The sequence below is a fragment of the Anomalospiza imberbis genome, chromosome 18, assembly GCF_031753505.1.
Source record: "Anomalospiza imberbis isolate Cuckoo-Finch-1a 21T00152 chromosome 18, ASM3175350v1, whole genome shotgun sequence".
Lineage (NCBI taxonomy): Eukaryota > Metazoa > Chordata > Aves > Passeriformes > Viduidae > Anomalospiza > Anomalospiza imberbis.
Window position 1 is genome coordinate 5,965,581 of NC_089698.1, and position 26,247 is coordinate 5,991,827.

General features: G+C 42.5%; 1 protein-coding gene across 3 annotated transcripts in view; it reads right to left on the reverse strand.

Annotated features, from left to right (window-relative positions):
- GALNT9 (polypeptide N-acetylgalactosaminyltransferase 9) overlaps positions 1–26,247 on the reverse strand; it is a 131,074-nt gene that overhangs the window by 49,732 nt on the left and 55,095 nt on the right. For 2 of the 3 annotated variants that reach the window (XM_068208745.1, XM_068208746.1), the window contains 2 exons: positions 22,969–23,166; positions 15,246–15,363 (listed from right to left, as the gene is read on the reverse strand). In XM_068208745.1, coding sequence (XP_068064846.1) covers positions 15,246–15,363; positions 22,969–23,166 — 316 coding nt within the window. Of the gene's footprint in view, positions 1–15,245; positions 15,364–16,088; positions 16,349–22,968; positions 23,167–26,247 lie in introns of those variants that run through there. The other variant, XM_068208747.1, reaches the window with a different exon arrangement.

Sequence of the window (26,247 nt, forward strand, 5' to 3'; positions counted from 1 at the left end):
TCTGGATACCACGTTGTCACAGCTGATGATACCTAATGCTTCATCTGGCACTTGTCTGAGATGCAGACAGAGTCTTATAAATGACTGTCTGGAGCCAACACATGGATGTCACTTGAACCTAGCTAACGGATATGCAGAAAAGTGTTAAGCTGTCACTCTAGAGCACCTTCCTGACTGTCAGTCACTAAGAAACACCAGTGACAGAGTGCTCCTATTTTTGGGCAGTCAAGTTGATAGAGAGTTAGGTTCCCTGAAACACAAGGCTTATGTTCTCCAGAAGCCAAAGCCCATTGAGACAGACGCCCAGAGGAGTCACCTCCTAAATACACATGAAAAAAAAGCATAACTACAGGCACTGGGCAGTGTGCCTGAGACTGATGACACCAATCCTTGAGACTGGATTTGGCCATTTGAATGTCAGCAGTATTGCAGTGTGTGCATGGGCTCACTCATTTCAACTCCACCGTGACCATTCAGTGAAAACACAGCCTTCCATGCAGGCTGATGCATGTGGCACATCTACTTGATAGGGAGTTCAAATCATGTGGCATTGAAAATCCACAGGAACTGCTCCCTGAGACACCCTCCAGAAACATTTTACTGATGCAAACCAATAGAAATCCACAGGTGATTGCTTAAAAAAAATAAATAGGTACTTTGATGTTTTGGTTCAAAGTGAGAGAAAAGACTGACTGGATCAAAATTCATCAGCTGGCACAGTTAGTGTCAGCCACAGTTTGATGCCACCACAGCCAAGTTACTGGCAAAAGCCCTGACTAGTTTGGGAATACTTATGCACATAAGCTGAAACGTCCAAATTAATAAACCAAAACAACCTGTCTATGATATCAAGCAGTTATTAGCATTAAAACCATCCCTAAAACAATTTGGCTGCCCTGGATATGAAGAGGGACTCCCCCAGCCCAAATTTCCAGGATTTAATGATACAAGGCACTGTAAGGATTTAAAATTTGTTTTCTGTTCCACTTCTACACCCCACGATTGTTTTTGTACTAAAACTGTGTCCATATTATGCAATCTGCTCCTTGTGCAGTATGGGGCCTCAAGGTCTGTTTTCATCAAGTGGGAGAAAGCAGCATTGGATTCTCATTAGCATGAGATAATTCTGAGTGAGCTACTTTGTCCAACTACCTGAGGGGAATGACTGGATGAAAAGAAAGAAGGCAGCATTAAAAAACAAGCAGCCACACAGAGAAAGAGAGACCAAAGGAGCAGAAAAGACAATCAGGCAAGAGATAACACAGAGGTACAAGGGATACAGCAGACAAACCTCAGAACAGGATTCATTCTTGAGACCTTGAGGGTTTCAGACACTTCTCCCTGTGCATCTGAGTCTGCCCCTCCTTCAAGTCATTAATCAGATTCTATTTACCTTCACCTCCATGTTCATTTCCTGAGGTCACTATTTCAAATTTTACTTTCAAATGCATAACACCTCTAGAAGTCTTTACTCCACTATCTTTCTACAGTCAGAGGGGATGTCAAAAGAAAGCTCTATGATCAACAAAGGCTAATTTCCCTACAAAACATAAGCCTCTTCTACTTTTCCTCTGAATTAATTTCTGCTCAAACTAAAACATTTCCTTTACATTCTCACTTCATGTCACAGACAGGACACCTGGTTAGCTGTTCTTGCAATTGAAAAGGCATATATATTTTTCTATCCTAAGTAACAGTAACCTGAGAAGGTTTTCCCCTTCTCATCTAGTCTAGGCTTCTCCTATTAGGCAAGAAACTCCTCAAACCTCTAATGCTTCTCTTACTTTGAACATCCATTGTGAAAGACATTTATGAGCTTTCCTGGGAGTTGCTAAGGTACTTAAGAGGTCTGGTGTCCACAGCAGCACTGAGCTCATAAGTCACTGGCACAGCTAGAGGAGAATGTGGAACATTAAGGTCTGGTGGAGCTGAGCCAGGAAAGGCGGAGGGAGGGACAGGAGAGTGATGAAATAGAATGAGATACATTGGCAAGAGCAGGAGACAGAAGGTGGAGAAAAAGTCTAAAGACTTGCCAGAAAGAAAGGATTTAAGACTGGAAAAAAAGCTGAACCAAGGTGGGAAAATGGTATGAATTTTCAACACAGCCCTTGGACAGCTCAGGATGATTTGGTCCTGGCCATTTGTCTCACACACTTCAGTGCCTCATCTCCACCATCCCCACAAAACACTTCCTTTGTTGCCAGCTCCACGTGCAAAATGCAAAAGATATCCAAACCTCCACGACTGCCTTAGAGAGGATTTAATGAGTGCTGCTTGCACACCTCACCTGCCTGCCAGGGCTGAGAACTGAGCAAAGTCAAACATGTACCTCCCTCTGCATCTCATTTTCAGGGTTGCCAAGCTGGTGCCTGTCACACAACCAGCCTGGTTACATCTACACCTTCCTCAGCCCTGCTTTGGTTCTGTATGTTGAAACACTACCAGGCAGAACTGACAGCAGATCTGTGTTTAGCCCAGAGACTGTTGTGAAAGCACCTAGGGATAAATAGGGATGTGGCTGACAGTCAGCCCTTCACATCTAAACTCTAGAAAAAGAACGTTAATGCCCCACAAAGTATGCAGAATGACAAAATTTTGTGTAAAGATCTAAAGAAATCATCTTAATAAGTGTGAGAATTTGCTGTATTTTCATGTAGGAACTGCCTTTGACATTTGACATGACAGGAAACGTTGCTCCAGTAAGATGGACAACAGGGCTATGCCTAATTAAAACAGGCAGAGGGAGAGAAAGTAAGTTATAGCACACTGACACATCACTGCATCTTCCTGAAGAGATACTGAATAGGGATTAATGAGGAAAGAGAAAAATGAACCACATTTCCCTCAGCAATTATTTTTGCCACGCTTTCAGCTGGAGACAACCATGAGTAACCTGTACGAATGAAAACACCTACAATGCTACTGAGCACACAGTGACACCAGCCTGGGCCTGAATGCAGCTTTCTAACATCCCTTCCCACTTCTGCTGCAGCCCAGGGAACACCTCTGCACAACCCCAGAAGCAAAACACATTGACCCTCAAGTTAAAAAATGGCCTAGGGAGGAGATGGGAAGGAGGAGGCAAGGTAAAGCAGCAAAGTTAAGGGACTGATTCAGTTTATACCAGGTCTGGCTTAACACTGAGGGTGCTCACTGAAGAACACTGGGCTTGGCTCCATGATCTCTTATCCACAACTCCATCCCCCGCAGGGATGGGCCAGGTTCATTTCAAGCAGCTGGTACTACCGCAGGTAGTTTCTAAACTGACTTTACCAAAACTCCACCTCTCCTCTCACGAGGTTCCTGGCAAAGCTTGTTTTGACACAGAATCAGAGCCATGTCCCACTCTGCTGCCCTGCCCCCAGATCAGAAAAATAATGGATATTATGAGTGGAAACAGGAAAGCACTTTTGTAGGAAAGCAAAAGACATCCTTAATAATCTCTGCAGCCTTTTTGACTGAAGATCATTCGACTCTTAGGAGCAAATCCCTCCACGTTTCATTTGGCATGTGTTCAAGAAGCCCCAGTTCTCGGAATACTAATGCTTCTCTCTTATCTATTTACTTTGACAGCATTTTTTTCTGCAATTCCTAAGTCTGGCACAATACTTCCCTAGCCCTCAAAATATAATCTTCATCCTCCTCCCTATTGCTTTGTAAACATTTATTTTTTTTCCTCTAATACCAGTAATCAGAAAAGCACACATTTTGAGGCTTGGAGACACCTGCTTGCATTGGCTAATCTTCCCAGAGCTCCTCTATGATTCTCAAAATCCTTCTCGATAGGCAATTTGCTTCTTCCCACTCAGCACCACGGCTGACCCTCCTTTCTGTCACAGACCCCATTCTCTCATCACTGTTCTTAACACCATCCTTAGCCCTGTGTGTGCAGGATACCATCCATCTGGTGAAGATCTTGTATTAAGAAAGATCCTTTCTTCTTCCCAGCCTTTTCTGGCTCGATCTCTGTCTACCCCACCTTCTTTTTAAAGTAAAAAAAGGCATTTCTATACAAGTAAAAATCCCTTTTAGTAACTCCTTCCATTCTAACACTACACATGTATTGAGGATGTATCAGTTCATCAGAGCACCCAAACATTTTGGCACATAAACTACAGATTTGTAAGAGTCTCTTTTAGATTATACATATGTTATTGATTATGTGTATTAAAGGGACAATTTATGTACAAAACTGGTGGCTGTATATTTCTAGTTAAGACAATGGAGCTATGCAGAACACTCACAATGAAAATTTAAATTCCACTGAATTTAGACTCTGTTCTGCTTTCATTTTGTAAAATCAATTGAGGCAAACCCAAAATTTCTCTCTTTAATTCTCTTGCTACAAAATATAGCACATCCATATCTTTCTGCTTTTGGAGAGAAAAATGCTTCTGCATTTGAAATTGTGCATTTCAGATTAATTATACTATGAAGCTCAGCATCTCAGCATAAATCCAAGTATTTCACAGAAGCCCTTGTGAGGAAGAATAGCCCAAAATGAGCACTAGTCCATGATCTCTACTTAAATATAAATATGTATACACAGACTTACATACACAAACACACAGATGAGTTATCAAGATGGGGAGACAGAATGTGTGCATGATGCTGCAGAAAGAGGGCATGCTTAATTAAAGGATATCAGTAGAAGAACAAGTTGACATGTCTGTAACAAAAAATCTGGCTTTGTGATGTGTCTGATGTTGGGGAGGATTACAATATTTGATTGCAGATTTAAGAAAACTGAAAGTTCTTAGGTAGAGATATATGAAATAGGAGCAAAAAACCCCCACCTGCTCCTCAAATTCTTCTCACATGCTCATATAGCAATCAACAAAAGAGAAAAACCTCTTATTAAAAATAAAATTACCTAGTGATTGGCATTGCTAATATTCATAAGAGGGAAATGAAGCATCCCAGTTATGTTTTACAGGAAATCACAGAGAAAGCAAGCATGTACTCTGTGTCATGTGAGTTTCTCTAAATATCAGCATTGGTTTCTAAGTAAAAAGACCATGCCAAGCCAAGATCTGACATGCAGAATTCAGTTGTGGCTTGACAGTGTTCAGCACAGTATGACAACATATCAAGAGACACTTCCAATGCCTTCTGTTTTACTGTAGTTAGAGACCTGCTTGCTGTTTGGGACCCAGAAGGCCTGAGCCCAGGCCATTTTAACACCCCTGGGAGGCTGGGAGGGCAGTGGGTGGGACAGGCACCAGAGCTCTCTCTCTTCACAGCACACAGCAACCCAAACTCCTTCTGACAAAGGAAATCAATACCACAGTCAAGAGATGTGCCCTGGCTTGGCACAGAATCTCAAATGAACAAAAGGCCTCCTCCTGCCTGAAGATCACCCCCTGAGCACTGTATCAGAGCTCACCTCATTTAATGCAAGCATCTGCAGAGGGTATTTTCCCCTCCAGGCCTTCCACGTCCTTCTCTAACATTTACTGTTTGAGATCAGTAGTCTATACAATTTATCGCACCTGTCAAGGCTAATTTATTCATGCGATCTGGCAGTAATCAAAAAGACTGAGATCGATGTGCTAGCAAACCCTGACATTTATTCATATTTTAAAGTCCTATTTGACCTTGAACTGCAGCTAACTGGAGCTAAGCTGTCAGCATCTCTCTGAGGCTCGCGGGGTCTGGCAGATCGGCGCCTCTCGGCTACAGGCACGATGTCAGGGCAGCAGACGCTCGGGCCAGCAGCAGGACAGGCTGAGCCCAGACAGAGGGTAGGAATACAGCACCATTCTCAGCTCAGTGGTCACAGACCCACCAGCCAGCCCAGCACATGCACCAGGGCAGCTGATGCCTTGAGATTTTAGATTTCGTATTTTTCAAATCCTATACCGCATCAGTGCCTAGCTCTAAGCTCCATAGGAAGTGTAGTTAATTGTCTTCACATTTTAGTTAGACAAAACAATCCCTCTGGGCCTGTGATCCAAGGACACCTCACAGCCTCAGGCCCTGAAAAGTATAGACAAAAGTGAATTGGGGAAGGAGCAAACTGGGGGAATATGACTTCATTACCTGAAGCTGTAACTGGAGGATTAATGCCTGATATGTAACTAGACCACACTTATATCTGTCTGAAAATTTTGTGACTGTTGTCCATCTTGGGTGTAGCCTCTGCAAGGCTTTTGGCTGCCCAGGGTGTATCTTTTGAAGACCTTTTATAAATACCCACTTTGTCCTCCTAACTCTGCCTAGCCTCTGTTCTAGGCAGCCATTCCAAGGCGTCACAGCTTGAGACTCCACTTTCCTGCAGTACAAGTGTTTGGGAGCCAATGGATTTCTTGATGAGGATAAGAAGGGTGAGGGAAGGGAGAGAAGAAGGAACATGACATGTGTGTGCACAGGCAGGATGCCTGTGATGTGATGCTGCCACGCTGTCCTCAGCAGACTGCTGCCAGACTGGCCCCAAGGGCTGCTCTTGGCAAGTGGAGGGGAGGCAGGGACAGAAAACGGCACCCCCTCTCCTCCCTGGGGGATCAGGGACAGTGAGGGTGAGCTGGCCACAGAAGATCTATCAGAAACTCTACAAGCCACCAGGAACTTGCCACCACAACGTGGCAACACAGCTGGAAACAGGAATGGGAAAAACAGATCTCAAGAGGATTGCTTTGGATGTGCTCTCACACTCCTACTCAGACCCAGAAATTAGGACTCACTCATTCCTTCTGAAGTCCATCACACTTGTCCTTTCTTCACTCAATCAGGTCCTAAAGGAGCACAGGAATTTCAAATGCAATTCTTATAATGTATGCAGGTGCTGTAACCTCCAGTAATCATTTCAGGTTTTGAATTAAAGACCAATTAGTAGAGAAATACAATAAAGTTTGTTTTAAATAGTTTCAGCCTGGCTCTGCCATCAGATGACTCTCAGACATCCCATGAGGACATCTTTGGAACCTTCTGCCTCAGTTTCCCCTTGGTTAAATGAAACCAAACTCATTTATCTGCTTCCTCAGAGCATGCCAGGAATTACAGACAGGACCTGCTCTGAGGTTGTTGAATCATTGGCATTTTTTCTAATAGAAAGGTATTTGTGCAAATGAAAATCTCTCAGAGACACAGAGGAAATCTAAGTGGCATTTAGGTAGAAATATGCAGCTAGGGTTTTACTAAAACACGTGAATAAATTATTTTATCACAGTCAAAACACTTGACTACGTGATATGCAGTTGCACCCAAAACAGATTTTGCAAATGGATTTTGTTGCTTCTCTGGGTTCTCCTTGGCTGCGTTTCTCATGCTATAAATTCTGTATGTCATATTAAATATGATTTTTCAATGAGATCTGCTTTTTCTAACCCCAGAATACAAATAGAAATGACAGTTATGTCATTTTGTGTTTGTTTTCCCTCTCTTTTAAATAGCTAACACCTTTCCATTATGTTGAAAGAAAGCTACCAATGGAAAGCAATTGGCATTTTGACCAATGCTTTTGTGCACACTAAATATATGTCTAACACTGCCATGAAATCTAATCTGATATTCATGGAAGAGAAACAATGACATATGAGGATGCAGAGGGAATTTATCTATGTGAATCTAGACTGGCTGCAGCACACAAGCAGTCAAACAACACGCAGAGCTGTGTTACAATGAACATGTTAATAAAACATTTCAGCCAACCTGTTTCCCTATTTTTTTCTGTGTAGAAAACAAAATTAAAGAGCATCTTGAAATTTTGTGGCTAGAAGTATTTTAATGAAGGTTTTTTTTCTGTCTGTGCTCAGCCAGATAAGGATCTGGTTTCCTGCCTCCTCTAAGAGGCGGTGCCAGGTCTCACTCCTCTGGGAGCTCTTTGGGGGAGAAGCACCAATTCCCCTCTCACTGCTGGCTAATTTGCTGCTGCCTTCTACACAAAATGCTCTTTCAAGCACAGTGTTAAGCTACCTTTTTTCCATGTGTTACACACAATGCAGATAATGATAAATTTGGCACCAAGAAGTGGACCTTTATCCAACAACACAGCTACATGCATTATTCCTTCCCTGCTCCTGCTCCTCAGCTCAGAGGTATCTGTCACACAGGTCAGCTCAACATGCTCTGCCTTATTCAGGTGACACTACTGCAAGGATAATTATTAGTCAGAGATTTCTTTAGCAGCCCAAAAAAGGTACAGCAAGAAAATGTCACATCACCTCGCAAAGTCTTCCGGGCAGAATTAAAACAGAGCCAAGCAAACCTAGGCCCCACAACTCTTAACACTCCAAGCCTACAACTCTCAAAGATCACCTCTGTTACCCTCATGCTCCCATGACAAAAAAATTCCACTTGCCAGTGGTGATGATTTAAAGGTTTAGCATCATAAATTCTGGTGACCTGAACACTCCTGCAAGGGTAGCACCCCAGCTGTACATTGAAATATCTACAACCCCACCTCCAGACCTGCACTCAGCCTGGAGGAGCTCAGCCCTGAGGCTGGAAAGACGTTTCTCAAATGAGGTCATTCACCTGGAGGTACCTGGGGAAACCAACACAAGCACACATTGGTCACTGCCAAGGGAAGCAGTTTGGGCTGTGACCCACACATCCACCGGCTGCTCCTCCAGAACCTACCCAGGCTGCTAGTCTGGGCTGGGATAACCACACAGGACACTGATCTAAGCCAAATCTTTGCTCCAACTGTAGAAATATGGGTTGAGAGGACTCCTCCCATCTTAAGAGCCTTTTACATTTCATAGAGATTCCTGATTAAACCTCTTATTCCCAAAAAAATGAGAAACAACTGGGGAGCTACTCAAAAATAGGAAAGGGCATCCCCTCTCTCTGGAAACAGCTGGTATTCTGGATCACTTTCATATTTTGGAGGGGTTTTTTTGTGTGGAAAAGGATGTTTTCGACAGAACTGGTTTTTCTGGTTTTCTAAGAGTTCTGAGAGAGATTCAAAATGGTTCCAGAAAAACTCAGAAAAATCTTTTGCCAGGTGTGCTAGGACCAAGCTAAAGATTGACAGTTGGGCACCTCTGGGTACAAAACAGCCCAAGCCAAGCATTCAGTAATCAGCATCAAAATTTAGAGTTCTACAGACCATTTGGAGTTCTGGATGAGCTGTTATTTTGCAACACAAAATATGTTGTATCAGAAAGTTTCTGAACAGCTGTAGCTCATCTCTAGTGTTTGGTTCACACTCATCATTAGGCAAGTGAAACCTATTTCAATCTCAATTAACACTCTCCTCTTCATTTTCCCCCTCTCTCTCTCATCCAGTTCACACTTGCCTCTGAAGAGGAACACATGTTAGACTGAGATCAAACCTGCAGGAAAGGGGCTGAGAAGAAAGTGGCAAAGACTAAGGAAGCATTTTTTTCCCCTCAGATCTTTTGCTGTTGATATCTTTCTGAAATTTCCAGCCCTGTGCTTTGATAATGTCCTGGTACATGAAAGAGTTTGTAACATAAAATGTTACACTCGATGGAGCATGATGAGATACTGGAGCCAAATGGCCAGATGCTCTTTTCTGAGCTATTTCCAATGCTCCCACTTTTAGAGAGTGTTTTTAAGGGTACTCACAAGCTCCAGTCCTGTAGTGGGCTGGCAATTCCATGCTAGAGCACCACTGTGCTGTGCTCTGATGAAACCATTGTTTCTCATGCAAGCTTAAAGTTATCCTTATTTTTAATAAAAAGAAAAATAATGAAGAAAATAAGAAAGAAAATAAAAGAGCACAGTATGGTTCAAAAAAATTGCAGACAGGTAGGGATTTGGATTCTGTCCCCAAAACCAGGATCATACATCCCATTAAAAGTACAATTAAGACTAAATTAATAATCTGGTCAGAGAAAAACCCAAGTACTCCTCATCAGAAGAGGCCCAGGGCCATGTTTTAGCTGTTTGGCTTTGCTTTACACTGTTTGCACATCCTGTTCTTTCATATGGGGAAGACCCTTTACAGAGGAAGCCCTCTGGTCTGAAATGTGGCTGAGGTCAGACATTTGAACCCTGTTCCCAGTGCTGGTTATCACTGGAATCAGCCTGTCCTCACCTGCTTTCCCACCATCTCCCTGGATCTGTTTTGGGGTGGGGATCTGACCTCAGAGCTGGGATCAGAGTCCCTGGCACTGCTGACAGCTCCCTCCCAGCTGTGAGCACAGATATTGCCCTCTGCAGCCCATGGAACTGGCCATTGCACATGGGCAACCACCAGTGGTGACTCTGGGTGGTTTTTGGTGACTCTGGGTGGTTTTGGGCACTCCAGGGTTCAGCAGGCTGGGGTTTAACACCTGCAGGGGCTCCTTCCCTTGCCACAAAGTCTGTCTCCTTTTCCAGAACTGCTGGACACGAATACCAAGCCTGATCCCGTCCTGCCTGAATCTGTGCAACTCCAGTGGAATTAGGAGATGCTGAACCCTTGGATGTGCTGAGGGCCTGGCTCATCACTTATGCACATCAGCACAGAACCAGCTGCTCCAGCTCCTGCTCTGCAGAGGGAAGGGAGCTGGGGATTCATGGAATCCAGGGAATTCATGGAATCCAGGCACCACGACTTCAACCCTTTCATGAGTTCTTAATGCTTGGCTCCACAAGCTTAGCATTCTTTTACCTTAGGAAATAGCCATGAAACTGCTAAATTAAACTGGAGATGAAAAAAGGGGACACCTTACTTACACACTTTATCTGCAGGGTGAGACCTGGGAGATTTATCACTGAGATCTCTGCAGCCTAAGCACTGGGGCAACTTCCAATAACAGAGATTGCATCACTTACCAGGATTTTGCTTAGGCAGTGTAGAACTGCTCAGAAACATTTTAATAGCATTTAACTTCATGCTGAAAATGCTGATTTATTGCACTCCACTGTGAATAGGCATGTCTGAGGACAGAGCACACTACTTTTTCAGATGTCAGCAACTGTGGGGTTTTGTTAACATCGTTTAAATGATTAAATGTTTTTGAACTAAAAGGGTTTAAGACTTTTAAGTCAAAACTGAATTAATTTTTACTAAAAATTATAGCTTGGGAAGGGTAAAAAAAAATGAAGTATTTTCAGATTTACCATAATAAGACACTTTGATTAACCTCTATATTTTGTACAATTTTCACTTGTATTTTACCACAGCACATGTGAAAAAATGCTGGAAATTTGAGTAACTCACCAGAACTGAGTTTCCATTTAGCTCTGAGACTAAGGATCTGGCCTCATGAATCACACAGAGCAAAAAGCATTGTCCAGAATTCAGAATTAAAGTTTGCTATACATAAACCTTGTGACATTTTTATTACAGCATACCAGTCTGGAATCTGCATTTAAAACACTGACTGCTCAAAGGAATCTAAATCTCTTTAGCTAAAGGTAATAAAATGAGGTCAAAAATTCACTACTCAACAATCTACCATTAGCATTTCTGCTCAGAAAAAAAAATGTAGTTCATCTATTTTTAAAGGAAGTAAAGGCAGGGCACATAACATAAGTTTGGAAAGTATAATGATTTGCTCGTGTATGGAAGTCCGTTAGGTAACGAGCTTCATTTCCTCATAAAGAGATTTTGGTGCATCTGCATCATGAATTTTTTTTTACAGTACACACGGTACTTGTGTAAGCCAGAAGTGGGACTGCATTTCTGTTTACACAACCCATGGTTTCAGCTTGGCCTCCATCACCAACTAAATCACAGCAGCAGAGAGCACACAGGCTCTGAGCTGGATCCTGGCTGGGGTCAGCTCTTTTCAATCCTGGGGAGCTCTGTGCTCCCAGAGACATTCCACTGAGAGTGGCCACAAAACTGGCCAAAGTTACCTGGGACACACCTGCTGATGCTGATTCAGTGCTACTGAGAATAAAGCAGCCTGATGCTGGCCATAAAAGAAGAGGAGTTTTACTTGCAGTTATCAATGTGGCAACATATTTTTTAAAATTTAATTTGCTTGGATTCTTAATGGTGGAAGCAGAACTTAATTTCTGCTGCAGTATCCTTTAAAATAAATGCTTGATCTCTTCCCACCCACCATTACAGCTGATGGGCACAAAGTAAAAAGAACAGCAATTCATTCACCTTATCACTGAAGCACCAGAGGAAGAGAGGGATCCTCAGTGCAGTGATTAATGACTCACTATAAAAAGATGCATCATAAACTGGTTGTATTAGGTTAAATAATAAACTAGGCTTTTAATGTTTACATGATCCCTTTCTAAATAATTGTGTCTGTAGCTCCCACTAGGAATGGAACTCACATGATGCTTGCAAAGCATGCGGTTTCTTACAGGGCCATAATTTGGGACCCTCACTTAAAGGGACCCCTGTCTGCCTCCACATTCAAGCACTGCTTGAATTTCTCTTCCTATTGGAACATCTCTCTGTACTACAGAGACCATTTCATGTTCAGGAGCAGCAAAGATGATCTACCCTGAATTTAGAGTGTCTTCTTCATCCTGTGCTCATGAAGGGCAACTGATCCACAGAGGAGTCAGCCAAGTCTGGATGCTGTAATTTCCTGTGTTTTGGTGCTAATAATAACTCCCATCAGCTTCAGTAGCTGGTTGGAGAACAGTGAGAGAATAGCACCATTTGTCCTAACAGTCCCCCAGTTTATTCACCTTGTGCTGAAACTGCCACCTTTAAAAACATAGTACAAGGTGACATTATGTGTCCATCCATTTCCTTACTATCACAAGCCTGCAAATGTGTCCCTCTCCCTTTTATTTCCAAGAACAGTTGGTGCTTTTTCTCAACCAAATCTCCCAGAATCTCCCACTCTTGTCAAACAGACATTGGCTTCAGTGTCAAGTCACTCCATCAGAAGAATGTTGCAGCTCTAACCACTCTAACCACCATTATTTACTCAAAAAATAATAGGAGTTTGAAAAAGAGCTGCAGACCCCTAAATACTTTCAATAGGCATAGTAGGTAGCCCCAGTCTGTTGCTGCACTGCTTACTCATAGTCAATACAGAAAATCACTTAGGTTAATTTTTTAATTATTTCCATCTATGGAATTGAGAAAAGGGCAAAGCCAACAGGGGAATCCCCAAGATCATGATTTTTTAATAAACAATAGATTTCATGGGAGTTAGCTGGGTTATCAAACAGTATCCTCCCAAAACAGCTCATTAGTTTCACTGAGTTTCCTTATTTCACTTTATTAAAACAATTTAAACAAGGGTTCACTAGATGCAATGTAATTATTTCAGACACTCCAAGATTAATCCCTTTTCTCTTAGCAGTTACATGATAATAGTTCTCAAAAAAGTTGAAAAGGATTATTGTTACAGCTATTTCAGATAGGGACTGTTTTCAGCCAAGCATGGGCCACCACTTTCCCTACATATTATTTATTAGTATATTAATTTTTGTTCTTTACTTATTCATTCATTTATTTCTTCCTTTTTCTGTCTTTCATTGCTTCACACAAGCAGTCACACATGGTCAACAGCATCCCTCTGTGCAGGTGGGGGGATGCACCAAATATCCCTGCATGGGTCACTGCACCAGGCCTTAGGAAAGAAGTGATTTTTTTTGCAATTTACTTGGAGGTTCTGTAGTTAAAAAAACCCAGCTTGGTAAATTCACAGTGGTTTTATAAATAGCCTAGAGAGAAGGGAGAAGGTTCCTGTGCATTTTCACACTGTTACTTTCTGACAGCTCTGAAAGACTCACAGGAGGGGATCACACACAGGATTTGCAAATTAGGAGGCAGACACTGTATATTACTTACCAGGCTGGAAAAAACAGAGTAACAGACCTGTGTATGGACGCACAGCTTATTTCACAACAAACTTATACTCTCGTATTTTCATAAAACCTTTTCCAAACAGTAGGGGTAGCTTTTCTTATAGGGCAGAAAAACAAAACCCAACCAAAATAAAACCCAAAGAAAAAGAGCTGGTTTCTAGATCCAAGCTTTCTGCAGGCTTTAACAGGTTCCCTATCCCTGGAAACCCATCCTCGCTCACCTCAAATCCTTGTCTCTTCAAGCAAGTGCCATTTCATAATCCTATTAAAACCTTTGCCTCTGTTTACCAGGAGCTCTAATCGCACTCAGCAAGTTCTGCTGGTCTAAGGAAGAGTGACAGCTTTCAGATTTCTTAGGAGGCTTATTCATCAACCACGCCAGAGTTTTGCCAGAGTGTTCAATCTATTCTGGGAGCAGCCATGTGGAAAAATCTTCAAACAGCTCAAAGCCCTGCACAATGATAAAGGAAAGCTCACACAATCCTGGTAATAGCCTGACCCTCTTAAGGAAAATTGGATGATTTGTGGTAGCATTTATTCTGTCCCCTATGTGAATTCTGAACTTTAAAGTATAAGCAGTGTATTCACACAGTCCCATTACAAACCCCATCCCTCCTGCAATGCTGGAATAACAAGCACACACCCATATGTGAAAATAAACTCTTGCTGCAGTGACCTTCCTCCTCAGTCCAATGGTGTGAAGGAGTTTGTAGCCATTTTAGAAAAAGAGAAGAGCCAGATAAAGAATGGACTAATTTGATGTTCAGTGTTTCACCATGAGGAGAATATATGTTTAATGAGCACATTACATACACCAGGGACATGTTACTGGGAAGTAGGGGATAAAGAGTAAAGGGAAAATAATTAAACAGTCAGCTTTATAATGAGGAAACTCTGCTCATTCAACATTAAGCGGCCTAATTTTCAAATGCTAAGCAAAGACATGTTCCTTGGGCTTCAGGAGGACTTGCTGGCAGGCACCACCTTGAAACCAAGGGCAAGAGATCACAGGTATCAAACATCCTTTAGGTCCAGGCCACAGGGATTCATATTCCAAACTCATCTGTCCACACTTCACGCTGACCTGTCCAACAGGATTGAATACCTGCACCCTGTATTCTTATTCTGTAAGGAGGATCCTTAGAGTTGTGAAACATCCTGGCATTCATAATGTGTGTATGATGAACATTACAACAGACTGCTGCCAGCCTGGCCTTAGTTTTCTGTAGGTATTGCATCTGCCAGACCACAAATCTACAACCTCAGCTAAGGGCAATGAGCACATGGAGACTTAGAGTGGCTGTTTGCACCAGGAAAGATTCTGGGAAAGGGGAAAACCTTTCTCACTGGGTTCAGACACTGACAGGGTGAGCCAATAAAGCATATTCAGTTCTCTCAAGGCCCACAAGGCCAGGAACATTCATTTGTTGGCACTGTCACTTCCAGAGAGTGTTGTAGCATCAATCACTCCAGCATAACAGCCCACCAGTCAGACAGCAGCTCTGCTGGGCCACAAGCTCCCCAGCACTCTTTGCACATGTGTCTTTGTTACTCACTCTCATGCCTAATTCGATGTTTTCTCCCCCATAGACCTCCATGCCAGGGTCAAGCAGGCCAATCTCACCAAAATACTCTCGGTCCACCACAAAAGAGCATCCGATCATGGCTGGTGTCCTGCACAGAGAGAGCAAAGCAAAAAATTAAGCCACTGATTAGCTCTTACAGACCCCACCTCATAACAAATTTGCACAGATTAAACAGTTCTTAGTCTTCAAGTTTAAATTCTAAATTTACCAATTAGCATCAATCAGAAGCACTTCACGTATGCAAGAAATTCCAGTACTTCTCTATTTGGTGCTGTAATTTCTGAAGACTTTCTGTTGAATCACAAACAAAACAAAAACCACACAGGTTTTTGTAGAGCTTTGAGACCACTTCTAACTAGAGAATGATTCAACAGAAAGGCCATTTGAGACCACTTCTAACCTGGATACCCCTGGCTAGGCACTTCCATCCTCTGCTGATGCATATATCTATACACTAGGATCTTTGCATTTATAAATTCAAGTTATTTCATAAAATGCATCTTCTTGATTATATTTCCCAGAGCCAAGCCTGGAAACAGATTTGCCTAAAAAAGCTGAGAGCTCTCCTGTACACAGGATGAGACATACCCTATATACATCTTGATTTCACATCTTGTACCACTGAAAAGCATATCTTAGGCTAACAAGGAATAAATTTGGTCTTGGAACTAAAATGAAAGAAAGACACAACCAAGGAAAGGAAATTCAGTACCTTTGCAATGAAATAAGTCTTGGAGGGAATATTTCAGGTATTTTTTTTAAGTTTCATCCATAATAAAAGAGGGAAGGAGATGGGGTGGGATAAACACACACCACTTTCTTCATTTTCCTTTTCATGCATTCAAAGCTAAACACAGGCTTCACTGGATCAAGGCATCACTACTTTGCAAAACTGAGATGCTAGTTTGGGCTTAGACTCATTCTTTTTCCAGCCCCATCTCCCCCACAGAAATCCTCTGGGGGCAGCTCCTTACAGCAGTAGGATGCTCCCATGAGGACATCTCCTCCCTTTCTAATGAGGAATGGTACTGCCAGGCTTTGCAGACTGCTCTCAGGTGCTGGAATCTCTCTCTCTCTCTCTGGGGGATGGATTGCTGCAGCTGTAGGCTCTGTCCATTAAACCCCGGAGTTGTTAATTGAACGGGGGTGGGAAATACATTTCAGATGCAACTACATAATCATTACTCACAAACAAATGCCACTGAGTCTTTGCAACTCTCTCTCTTCCTTCTTGGGTTTATTTCTTCTCATTATATATATTCAAATATAGACTTCACAAGCTTTCACAGCTTTTTTTCCAGGAAAAAAAAAGTGTTTTCAGGAGTGAGCAATAACAGCAGAACAATGACAGAAAGAACAACATCCAGCTTTTATAATTTTATACTGGACTACAATGTCACACTGACATATCACAAACACTTTTCAAAAAATGTGCTTGAATTAAGCTCAAGGCCCTCACTTGGCATTAGAACGGGGTTTTTCCAGTACCTGAAGTACTCCAGTACATCCACCACTTTTAGTGCAGAGCAGCAGTCTTATCTTGCAAGCTAGAAATGTCCACATGAGCAAAAGCAGCTGTGATAGCACCTCTTACCCACTGCTCACTGCCCAAGGGGCAGCACATGAGAAGGTGAGTGCCCCCAGCACTTCATGGCTTCAGAGCACAACATATTAAGCTGGTTTATATAAAACAACCTTTTCCCTCAATCATGCACTCTCTAGTAAAACACAGACACTTCTAGAAGGAGAAAGCAGCAATTAGAAGTGTACTATTTTTTACCAACACCTCAAAGGTGTTGTGAAACTTCATTGATCTGTGGAATATTCTTTGACACAATGGAGGATGTTATAAGGATTAATTATAATCAACAGCAGCACTCAAAGGATAATGTGGGAAACACAGCAAAATGGGTTTTGCAGTTAAAAGCTTAAAATGCAGCCTAGAATTGTATTGATTCTGCACTGGAGAAAGACACAGCATAGTCAGTTTGGGGGAATGACCTGATAGCACTGCCCTAGCAAGGGAGACATGGGAGAAAAATTTCTCTGGGTAATGCCCTGGGGAAGGGAAGGAGCACAGAGAGGTTTCTGGTGGTGGACTCTCCCTCCCTCCAGCAGCAGCAGGAAGAGAGGCCCTGTGTGGGGAGGGCAGTGCCTGCCATGGGATGGGACACAGGGGACACAGGGCACATTGGCCAGGGAAGAAAGGCATTTGCTGCAGGTCTGAGTCAGGACGGATTTGTGTCAGGAGCACAGCTCTGCTGGTAAAATTCCAGCAGGTGCTGACACCCATTTCTCCAGCCAGGTGCATCCCTCTCCTTCCCCATACTGAAGGGAGATGACTGGGGGCTTCACCAGTGAAGGAGAAAGGGATGGGGACTAAACTGCACGTGGCAGAGTCAGTCTTCCTCTGCCTTATGCATCTTTCTCTCCTGCCTTAAGGTCAGCATATATTTATATTTATTTATTTATGTTTATTTATTTATTTATATATACATATGTGTACAATGCAATCAGGTCACATTTGAAACAGTTTCCTGAGCAGCCAACTGCAATTTCCAGGAAAACTCACAAACACTCACAATATACACATAAATTCAAACACAAATAGAACAATAAATAAATATATAAGAAAAAAAATATATACAGGCATAATGAGAGAGAAGGAGTTTCAAATGACACATCACACATCATATCTCTGAGTGTTCCACCTCTCCCAGTAGGATGTTTCTTTGATTCAGGTTCTTAAGCAGCACCTCAACCCTGGTCTGACATATAAGTGGGGAAACCTGCATGGTACCTGCAGAATTATTTCTGTTTTTCTTAAAGCTCATGTCTTCTGCAAGAAAGAGTCACACCAGGCCCCAAGAACAGAACTCAAGGACAGATTTGCAGCTCAGGAGATATAGGGGAAAAAAGACAAGATGGCAAGCTAATGCTCATCTAGAAAGGCAGTGCAAATACGGATGCAGAATAACTCTCTGGTGCCCTGTGGAAGTAAATTTTTTGGAACAGGCAGGACACACATCAGGACCTAGAAAAATAAAAGCAAAACTGCTTTGTTACAGGCTCCTGTGAACCAGAAACTGAAAAGATGGCTATGAGCAGTCAATAAACACTCACCAGTTTTATTATTACATGGCAGCATGGTTCATAATGAAAGATTTTCCCTCCTGAGCTCAGGTACACAGGTGGATTTCTTCCCAGAGCAGTGAGGGCCCAGATTGGCTTCAATTGTTACTGCAGACCAGCACGCGGCCTGACTTGCACGTGAGATGGGCACACACAGTCTCAGATAGAAGCAGCAGCACAAAACACTTCACTGGGGGCACATCAAACTCTGATTTATGTCCATGAGCAAGGACCAGGCGCTCTCTGGAGCGGCTGATGCAGTGCATGTACATACACATCCCTACTGGTACCAAGCTATGGCATATTACAGCAGTAAGTGAGAACATATGCAACAATGAAATGCACCACTGCTGCTGGAGGAAGATAAAATGGAGAGCTGTGCAGTGCTTGGCTGGGTGAGGCTGACTAATGACTCTAATGTTAGTGGTTGATGATCAGAAATCAAATGCAGAGCAGTCCATCATAATCACAGCAGGTGAGGGAAGACGTGTCAGAGCCAGAGTTCAGAATACCAGAAACCTTCCTCGCTGTTCCAAAACCCAGGGAAAAAAATACAGCATGCATTAAAAAACCCAGCCTGTTTCAATGCATAGTCAAATTCATTAGAAGCCCTCTGAAATAGATCCTTTGTTGCACAGTGTGTTGCCAGATGATAAGGACATTTTTGGGCAGCGTGCTCACAGGAACACGAATGGAAAATGACGTGATGGACACAGCGTGTCAAAATAACAATCCTCATTTAAATCTTCACGTTACAGACATCTTCCATCTCAAATGTCAAACATGTAAAATGGATTGCCTGCAGAAGCCAACTCAGGGAACATCAATTGTTCTGAAGTTCAGAGTATTAACGTTGGGGGGAAAAAGAACCAACTTAAAAGTGCATCAGAAATCTTTACAAAATCCGACACCTTGTTCTTGCTATTTCTTTACCTTTGTTAACACTTCAAGGCCACATCCCCTTTGTCACTTAGCTCACAACAGCTGATGTGACATTTTATGGTGCACACTTGACATGACTGCCCATGAATGAGCCACTGGCGTGAGGGACAGTTCCTGCTCTTTCCCAGCAAGGCTGAGTAGAATTACACCACTGTCAGTGTTCAAGAAATTAGAGGATCAGGCTTCAAATAGAAACATTCTTAGGAAAGAAGCACATCTGTTGTGTAGTCGCAGAAGAAAACAGGAATTGGACCCTGCTTTCCAAATGCCTCACCCAATTCTGCACATTGATGATATTTATTCATACAGTGCAAACATGAGAAATGCCAGGGTTCTGATCCTCACTGATACCAGGGTACACATGTTCTTTAATGCTGAAAATCTCTAATCCCTTTGGAGATCTGGCAGAAAGGATTCAGCTACACCAACCACAAAACCAGTCACAGGGTTATTTGTTACCAGCCTTTTCTTTCACAAAACACACAGAGAGCCACAAACCAAACCCACTACTTGCTGAAAAGAGTGTCAAAAAAAGCCTTAAGAGGGACAGTGGTAGCAAGGACTAAATGGACTTGCAGTTTTCATGCTGATGAGCAGCTTTGCAATCTTATGATGCACTGGGCAGACACATGGATTCAAACACCATCAAAGTGCACAGTTTCTGTCTTGCAAAGTGGACTGAAACAGGAATCATGGTTGCAATGTGTGATTTGGAAAGCTGGTTATAAAACCAAAACCTGTACCAAACCAAGTCACATCTGAGAGTTTTTTTTTTTTAACTTTGCTCACTATCCTGACTTTGCCTTCCTTTTGAAAACACACTTTAAATATTCCACAGCTACCAAGTTCCCACCATGAGCACGTTCAAATCTCAGTCCTAAGGACAGACTTCCTGATTGTTTTATCAATAACACTCACACAGTCACTCTTTCCACTACCATAATTACGCTGGCATATCACTTAAAAACCACAAAATCACATTAGATTTCCACAGGCAGGAACAACACAACACCCAAATGCTTTAGCAAATCCATCCAAGTGCTACAGCTTCTGAAGCCCCTCAGCACACAGTGCAGTGTGGCCATAAAGGGGATGCTCTGCTCTCCTAAATCCCTGCCTTCAAAGAACTTGTGCCCAGGGAGACATGGAAGTGTTGCTATTGAGTAAGAAATGACACAGATTCACTTAGAAGGTTGGTTTGCACAACAGTAGTTTTAATACAAAAAATTCTCTTTTTTTATAGATAGCTTCGACACATTCTACTTGATTGGTTAATTAACAAAAACATCTTTCTCACAAACAGTTTTTGAGAAGAGCAAAAAAACACAGTAGGAAAACACCACTTGCAGGTTGTTTATACTAACAAGATAGTATCGTTTCTCTACAGCTCCCTAAAAAGTTTCACAAGTCCACTGTGAGAAAACGAATCTCGTTTTCTCGCTCTCTGACCAGGCTGTCACATCCCCATGGAAGTGTTCATGGTTCCATGTGGATGTCTCTGCATTTTAGGACATGGGATTGTTAATTTGCAGAAGAGAAGCTTAAGTAGTGGCAGCGTGCCAGTGCTCCTGATATTTGCCAGCAAGGGTTGGGTGTTCTCCTCCTTCTGCTGCTTGTCTGTCTCTGGGCAGTTTATGCACTGTTGAATTGGAGGGCTCCTTCATTCGAGTTCAGAGTAAAATCACTGCTCTTGGGAGCCAGCTACTCATGTGTATCAGATTTTAACACTGTTCAGTGCTTGACTTTGGATTTGTTCACTTCTGTGTCAGCCCAGCTCAGTGCCAGCGTGGCACCAGCAAGAGCCTGAATGGAATTCTGAGGGAAGTTCATGGGAAATCAGGCCCTTTATTGCTGAGGTTTAACCTCTTAGTTCAGTCTTACCTGTTATGTGATCATTGTCTCCAGAACAGAGATACTAAAATGCTGGAGCAATCCATGGGAAAATTACTACAATGATTTCACATATAAACTGTGAGTCATGAAGTGCACAAAACCTTTCAGGGGTGAAAACTTTGGATGATTAATTTTCCTTTATCAATAAACTTTCCCAGGGCTGAGTGAAACAGGTATAAAACATCTGCACTTTTAAAACAATGTGAGGCGAGCAGGGCATGTTACCAGGAAAACTGATTTCCTAAGTAATTACTTCCCTGCTTATTGAGGTTTCAAGCCAAGCAAAAGGTCAGTGATGATGAACTGTGCTGTCCTGCAGTAAATAAGGTTAATATTACTGTATAGCTCTGTTTTGCAGTCATGGGGCATGAGAATGAACCTGAGCACAATTTGCAACACTTGGTCAAATACAGATTAAAATATTACTCTTCACGAGGGAAGGATCCTGTGAGGTGGTCCCATCCCTCTGATCACTTAGAAATGTGATCAGTGTGTCAGTGTCTTTTCACTTCCAAAAGATCACTGGCATTTGTTTTCAGGCGGATGTGTTGTTGGAAGTGCTTGGATGAACTTTTCAGGATCTGGCAACTCAAGCTTTGCACTGGAAGGGAAGTACATCAGCTCCTCTGCCAGAGCCCACACTGGAACCATACACTAGAGTTTTAGCTTACTTTAAGATGAAGCCAATATACATGAAAATGAAGATGACTTTAAGCTGGTAATTTTTGTCCTTCTTAAGAAGTCTGAAAAATAAGAGCATCCTAAAAGTGCATACTTAGGCTTCAAATTTTTTAGCATTTACTTCTAGAGTTGGTAACAGCAGTACCCTTAACCCAGCACAATATATTCCAGAGGAGCTGTTAGACAAACATCTGCACTGGAGATGAAAGGCTAGGAGATGTGAATTTTCAAATGGAGGGGAGAGAAAGCCCTTTTCACACCAGTTCCAGTTTTCCCACTGTAACAATTCACAGAAACACCTTCACAATTCTTGTGATGGCCTTTTGTCAGAAAATTCCATTTCTGTAATGTACAATGTTCTCTTGTAGGGAAAAGTAAATTGGCACACTGACTACATGGTCTGGTGTGGGTTCATTTTAAAATTCATCCAATAGGAAAACTCTGAACATGTGCAAAGTTCTCAAAAAAACCCCCCAAAAAACAACAAAAAACCCCCAAACAAACAAACAAACAAAAAACCCAAAACCAAAACCAAGCAACCAAGCAAAAAAAAAAAAAAAAAAAAAAAACCACAACCCAAAAAAAACCACAAAGAAAAGAAAAAAAGACCAGCTCTCACACATAGCTCCTAGTGGTGTTCCAGGGAAGCTCTGGTTTGGACTGATGACCAAGACTGCTGCTCACAGAACAGGAGTGAAACCAGCCTCTTTGTAATCACACACACAATTCCTTTGTTTCTCATGCACACAATGGGCCAGAGTGCACTGGAAAAGAAAAGGTTAGATGAAAAGGATCCTGCTATCCTACATGGCTAGAACACGTGCTGGAAGCACACACCCAGAGCCAGGGTACTCGTGTACATTGCGGGGCAGCTCTGAAAGGCAGCACACGCATGCACAGCTTTTGTGGAGCCATCAGTTTTCTCCAGACTCATTTTGTTATTCCTGCACAAAGCCTGTAGCCTCGCTCACCTAAATTCCCCCTCGGCAGACAGCCGAGATGGAAACATCACTCGGCCCAAAGTGACAGCACAGGGGAGATTTACCTGATGGGAGCTGACTCATCCCCTTTATCAAGCCAGTCCTGTGGTGGGATTATGTACATGCACCAGAGCCCCCAGTTGTAGCCGTGGGCTGCGTTGGCGTATTGCTGCACTTCAAAGGTGTTGTACTTGATGTTGTCGATGGCGGGCAGGATGATCCGCTTGCGATCCTCCTTGATCCGGGTAAGCGCAGGTTCTGCCCTGAGAGCAATGAGAACAGCACAATGTTTTACAGCCATCCTGTAAGCCCAGGTCCTGCTTTGCAGGCTGGTAAAATGAGGTTCTCTAATCCTGCGAGCATCAGCGCAGTGAGATGGAAAAGCCAGAGCAGGGCAGAGAGGGATGGGGTAGAGACCGCAGGGACATGCTGCAGGACTGCCGCTGGTGTGGGGCACTGCACGCAGCACCTGCACAGGAATTAGCACCTCTGTGAAGCTGTGCCAGAGCCTGACAATACACAATTTGACCAAATACTTATTCTGAGGCCTGGAGACTCTTAATTCACTTCACAATGGACAAATGTTGAGAGACACCATCACCAATAGCAGCTAAATGGTCTCCTACTGGCTACACCACCAGGATTCCTGGCAGCATGGCCTGAAGAACTAAACACACACTGCAAGAATCTGAAGGTTACTCAAAGATTTTAATCCTGTTTCCCAAGACTGACCCCATCACATCTAGTTTGAATGACAAATGTGGCTGCATTATGCCTTCTAAAACCTCTTTGGTGATGAGAAGATTTCAGGTGCCAGATGGTGCAAAAGCAGCGAACTGCAGGAAATGTTCAACCATTTCGAAAGGCTTTAAAACATCAATGTGCTTTCCACAGAAGCTACATCCCAAAAGGAAAGTAAAAAGCTTCAGTGCAAACACTCATTTCTGACCAAGATAGTCTGAGTTTGCTATGAATTTACAGAGAAACTGATCCAAAGAGGTAGCAGACTTACATAAGGGTGGAAATCATTCCTCAAAGCAGTATTAGAAAGAGCCACTGGCTTACTCCTTTGTGTGTTTCTCCTTGAAATGTGCTTTGAAAATTTTACAGAGCTCTCACATGGATCTTTAAGGGAATGGTGGTTTGCTGCAACTCACAGAGGTAGGAGGATTTGAACACCAATCTTTTCTCTTTTCTTTTGCTGTTGGTCAGAAGACAATTGCTCCTTTGAGGTTTCAAGTTTGTTACCTCATATTTTGTTTGTTACCATAAATGTTCTTTTAGGCCAGCAGAAGATACTGTACATGGTTCAGACTCTCAATTCATATGGGTTTTAGGCCACACTTGTGCACCCCCATAGAGCCAGTATGACCTACCAGATCTGGATAAGCCACTTCCATTATTAGTATGAGATTATATATTACATCAAGTGTTTTAAAAACCAGTGGGTGGGTAGCAGAAAAACTCTTGCAAATCTGACAAAGCAGGGAAAAATGCAGAAAAGCTGAATCTGCTTTGTTCTTTCCATCATGTTATCTCTGCTCAGCAGCAGAAGAAAATACAGAAGGATGGACATGCCATCACTAGTCTGGTGACTCCATGCCTGGACACAGGCATAAAGCTCTCCTTCTCCCTCTAAACTCTGAAACAAAGGATTTCAAAACACTGGACAACCGGTACAGGTGTCACTAATTGTTTGCTTGACTCCCATGGCTTGAACAAGTTTATTATGTTTGGGTCTGATTTCCAGACCTGCCCTGCAAAGCAGGAAAGCTGCTTGTATGCCTTCTGAAGCAAAAATCTGCAAATGGGTTTCCTTTGCAAGAATCAAACTCTGTCATTCACTGCTATCTGATTCTGGAAACAGGTCTTTGACAAACAAGGACAGACTGGGAGTTTTCCAAAATACTTTTATCTCTCTTGGTGGGAATTCTTTGGTCACCAAATGCTCAAGTCCTCAATTAATGGCATGTTTATGTTGATACAAAGCAAGACTGTTTAGCCATCACACCCAAAACTATCCTGGTGGTTCTGTGTCCCTTCTACAGTTCCTCCTGGGGTGCTCATTTTTCAAGTATTTTACTTTGTAGGGTAGATTGAGATTGTGTAATGGAAAAGCTGAAAGAAGATAAGGATTTCTTCTCCCTTAATGTCAGATACCTGCAATGGACCCCCCACATGCCCAGTAATTGCCTCAAACTTTCATTCTCAGCAGAGAGAGGCAGAGGCTGGCACTTTTATAGTCAGATGCTTCTCATAATAATGTAGACACTGAAACTGGGTGAGATTAATAATGTTCCAGAGGAGCCTATTTTGAATATAAAGGGAATTTAGCCTGCTACTTTGCAAGACATCTTAAAATTGGACTGCTGAAGTGTATCCCAAATAATGGTTAGAGAAATAATGTGAAGAAGATATTCAACAGTCACACTGGGTTTTAGCCCTTAATCATATTTGTGATTGTCTTAATCCAATACTTGAGTCTTGGAAATGCTAACCCGGGTCCTCATTTCCTTCTTTAAATGAAGAACAATCCATTCCCTAGAGCTGCTCTCACACAAACTATTACCAAACCACTCCTGTCACTCTACACCTGAGAAATTTCTGTGTTTTCCCATTTGTGTGGCTCACATTTATTACCACCTGACATGGTGTTTTGCATCTTAATGGCACAGGGGGGGACCTTTGGAGTGCCAATACAACAGTTGGGGTCAAAATGCAGTATGAAATTTCACTCTCTATCAACCTATTAATGTGAAATCACAGATTCTGAACTTTCATGAAATCTGAGGCATCTGTCCTTGTGGTAGATGTTCTGTTTAAATCCCCTGCACTCAAGAAATGTAAATATTTAAGATATTAATGCTTCAACAAGAGCTGATTTCTCTATCATCAAGTTACAGATGAAGTCAAGTGCCGTGCCAAGGTTATGGAGTCAATTGGTATGAAAGCAACTGCTGGAACTTCATCTTCTAAACCTCCCATTTCACCCATGGAGGTGATTTCCTAGCTCTCTTGGTACCCAGATGTGTGGAAATCACATGTGTTAGGAACAGGAAATATTCAGTATCTGGACAGACTGCACAGCTACCTAATTTCCAAAATATTTTCACACCCACAAGTAAGAAAGTAGGCTCTGAGTCACAGATGGAAAGAGAAAATCCAGGACAGAGCTGTTCTGTTAGCAAAAACGCAGAATGGAGAGCCTTTTAATTAAACATTGCATACCTGAGAGATTTCATAGCCTGTCCTGCCCTATAAAAGACAGCAGAGAGAGCAATGGGGTATTCAGAGGCTCAGCCCAAGCTCATCTCTGTGAGATCTGCAGGAACACTCAAATCCCA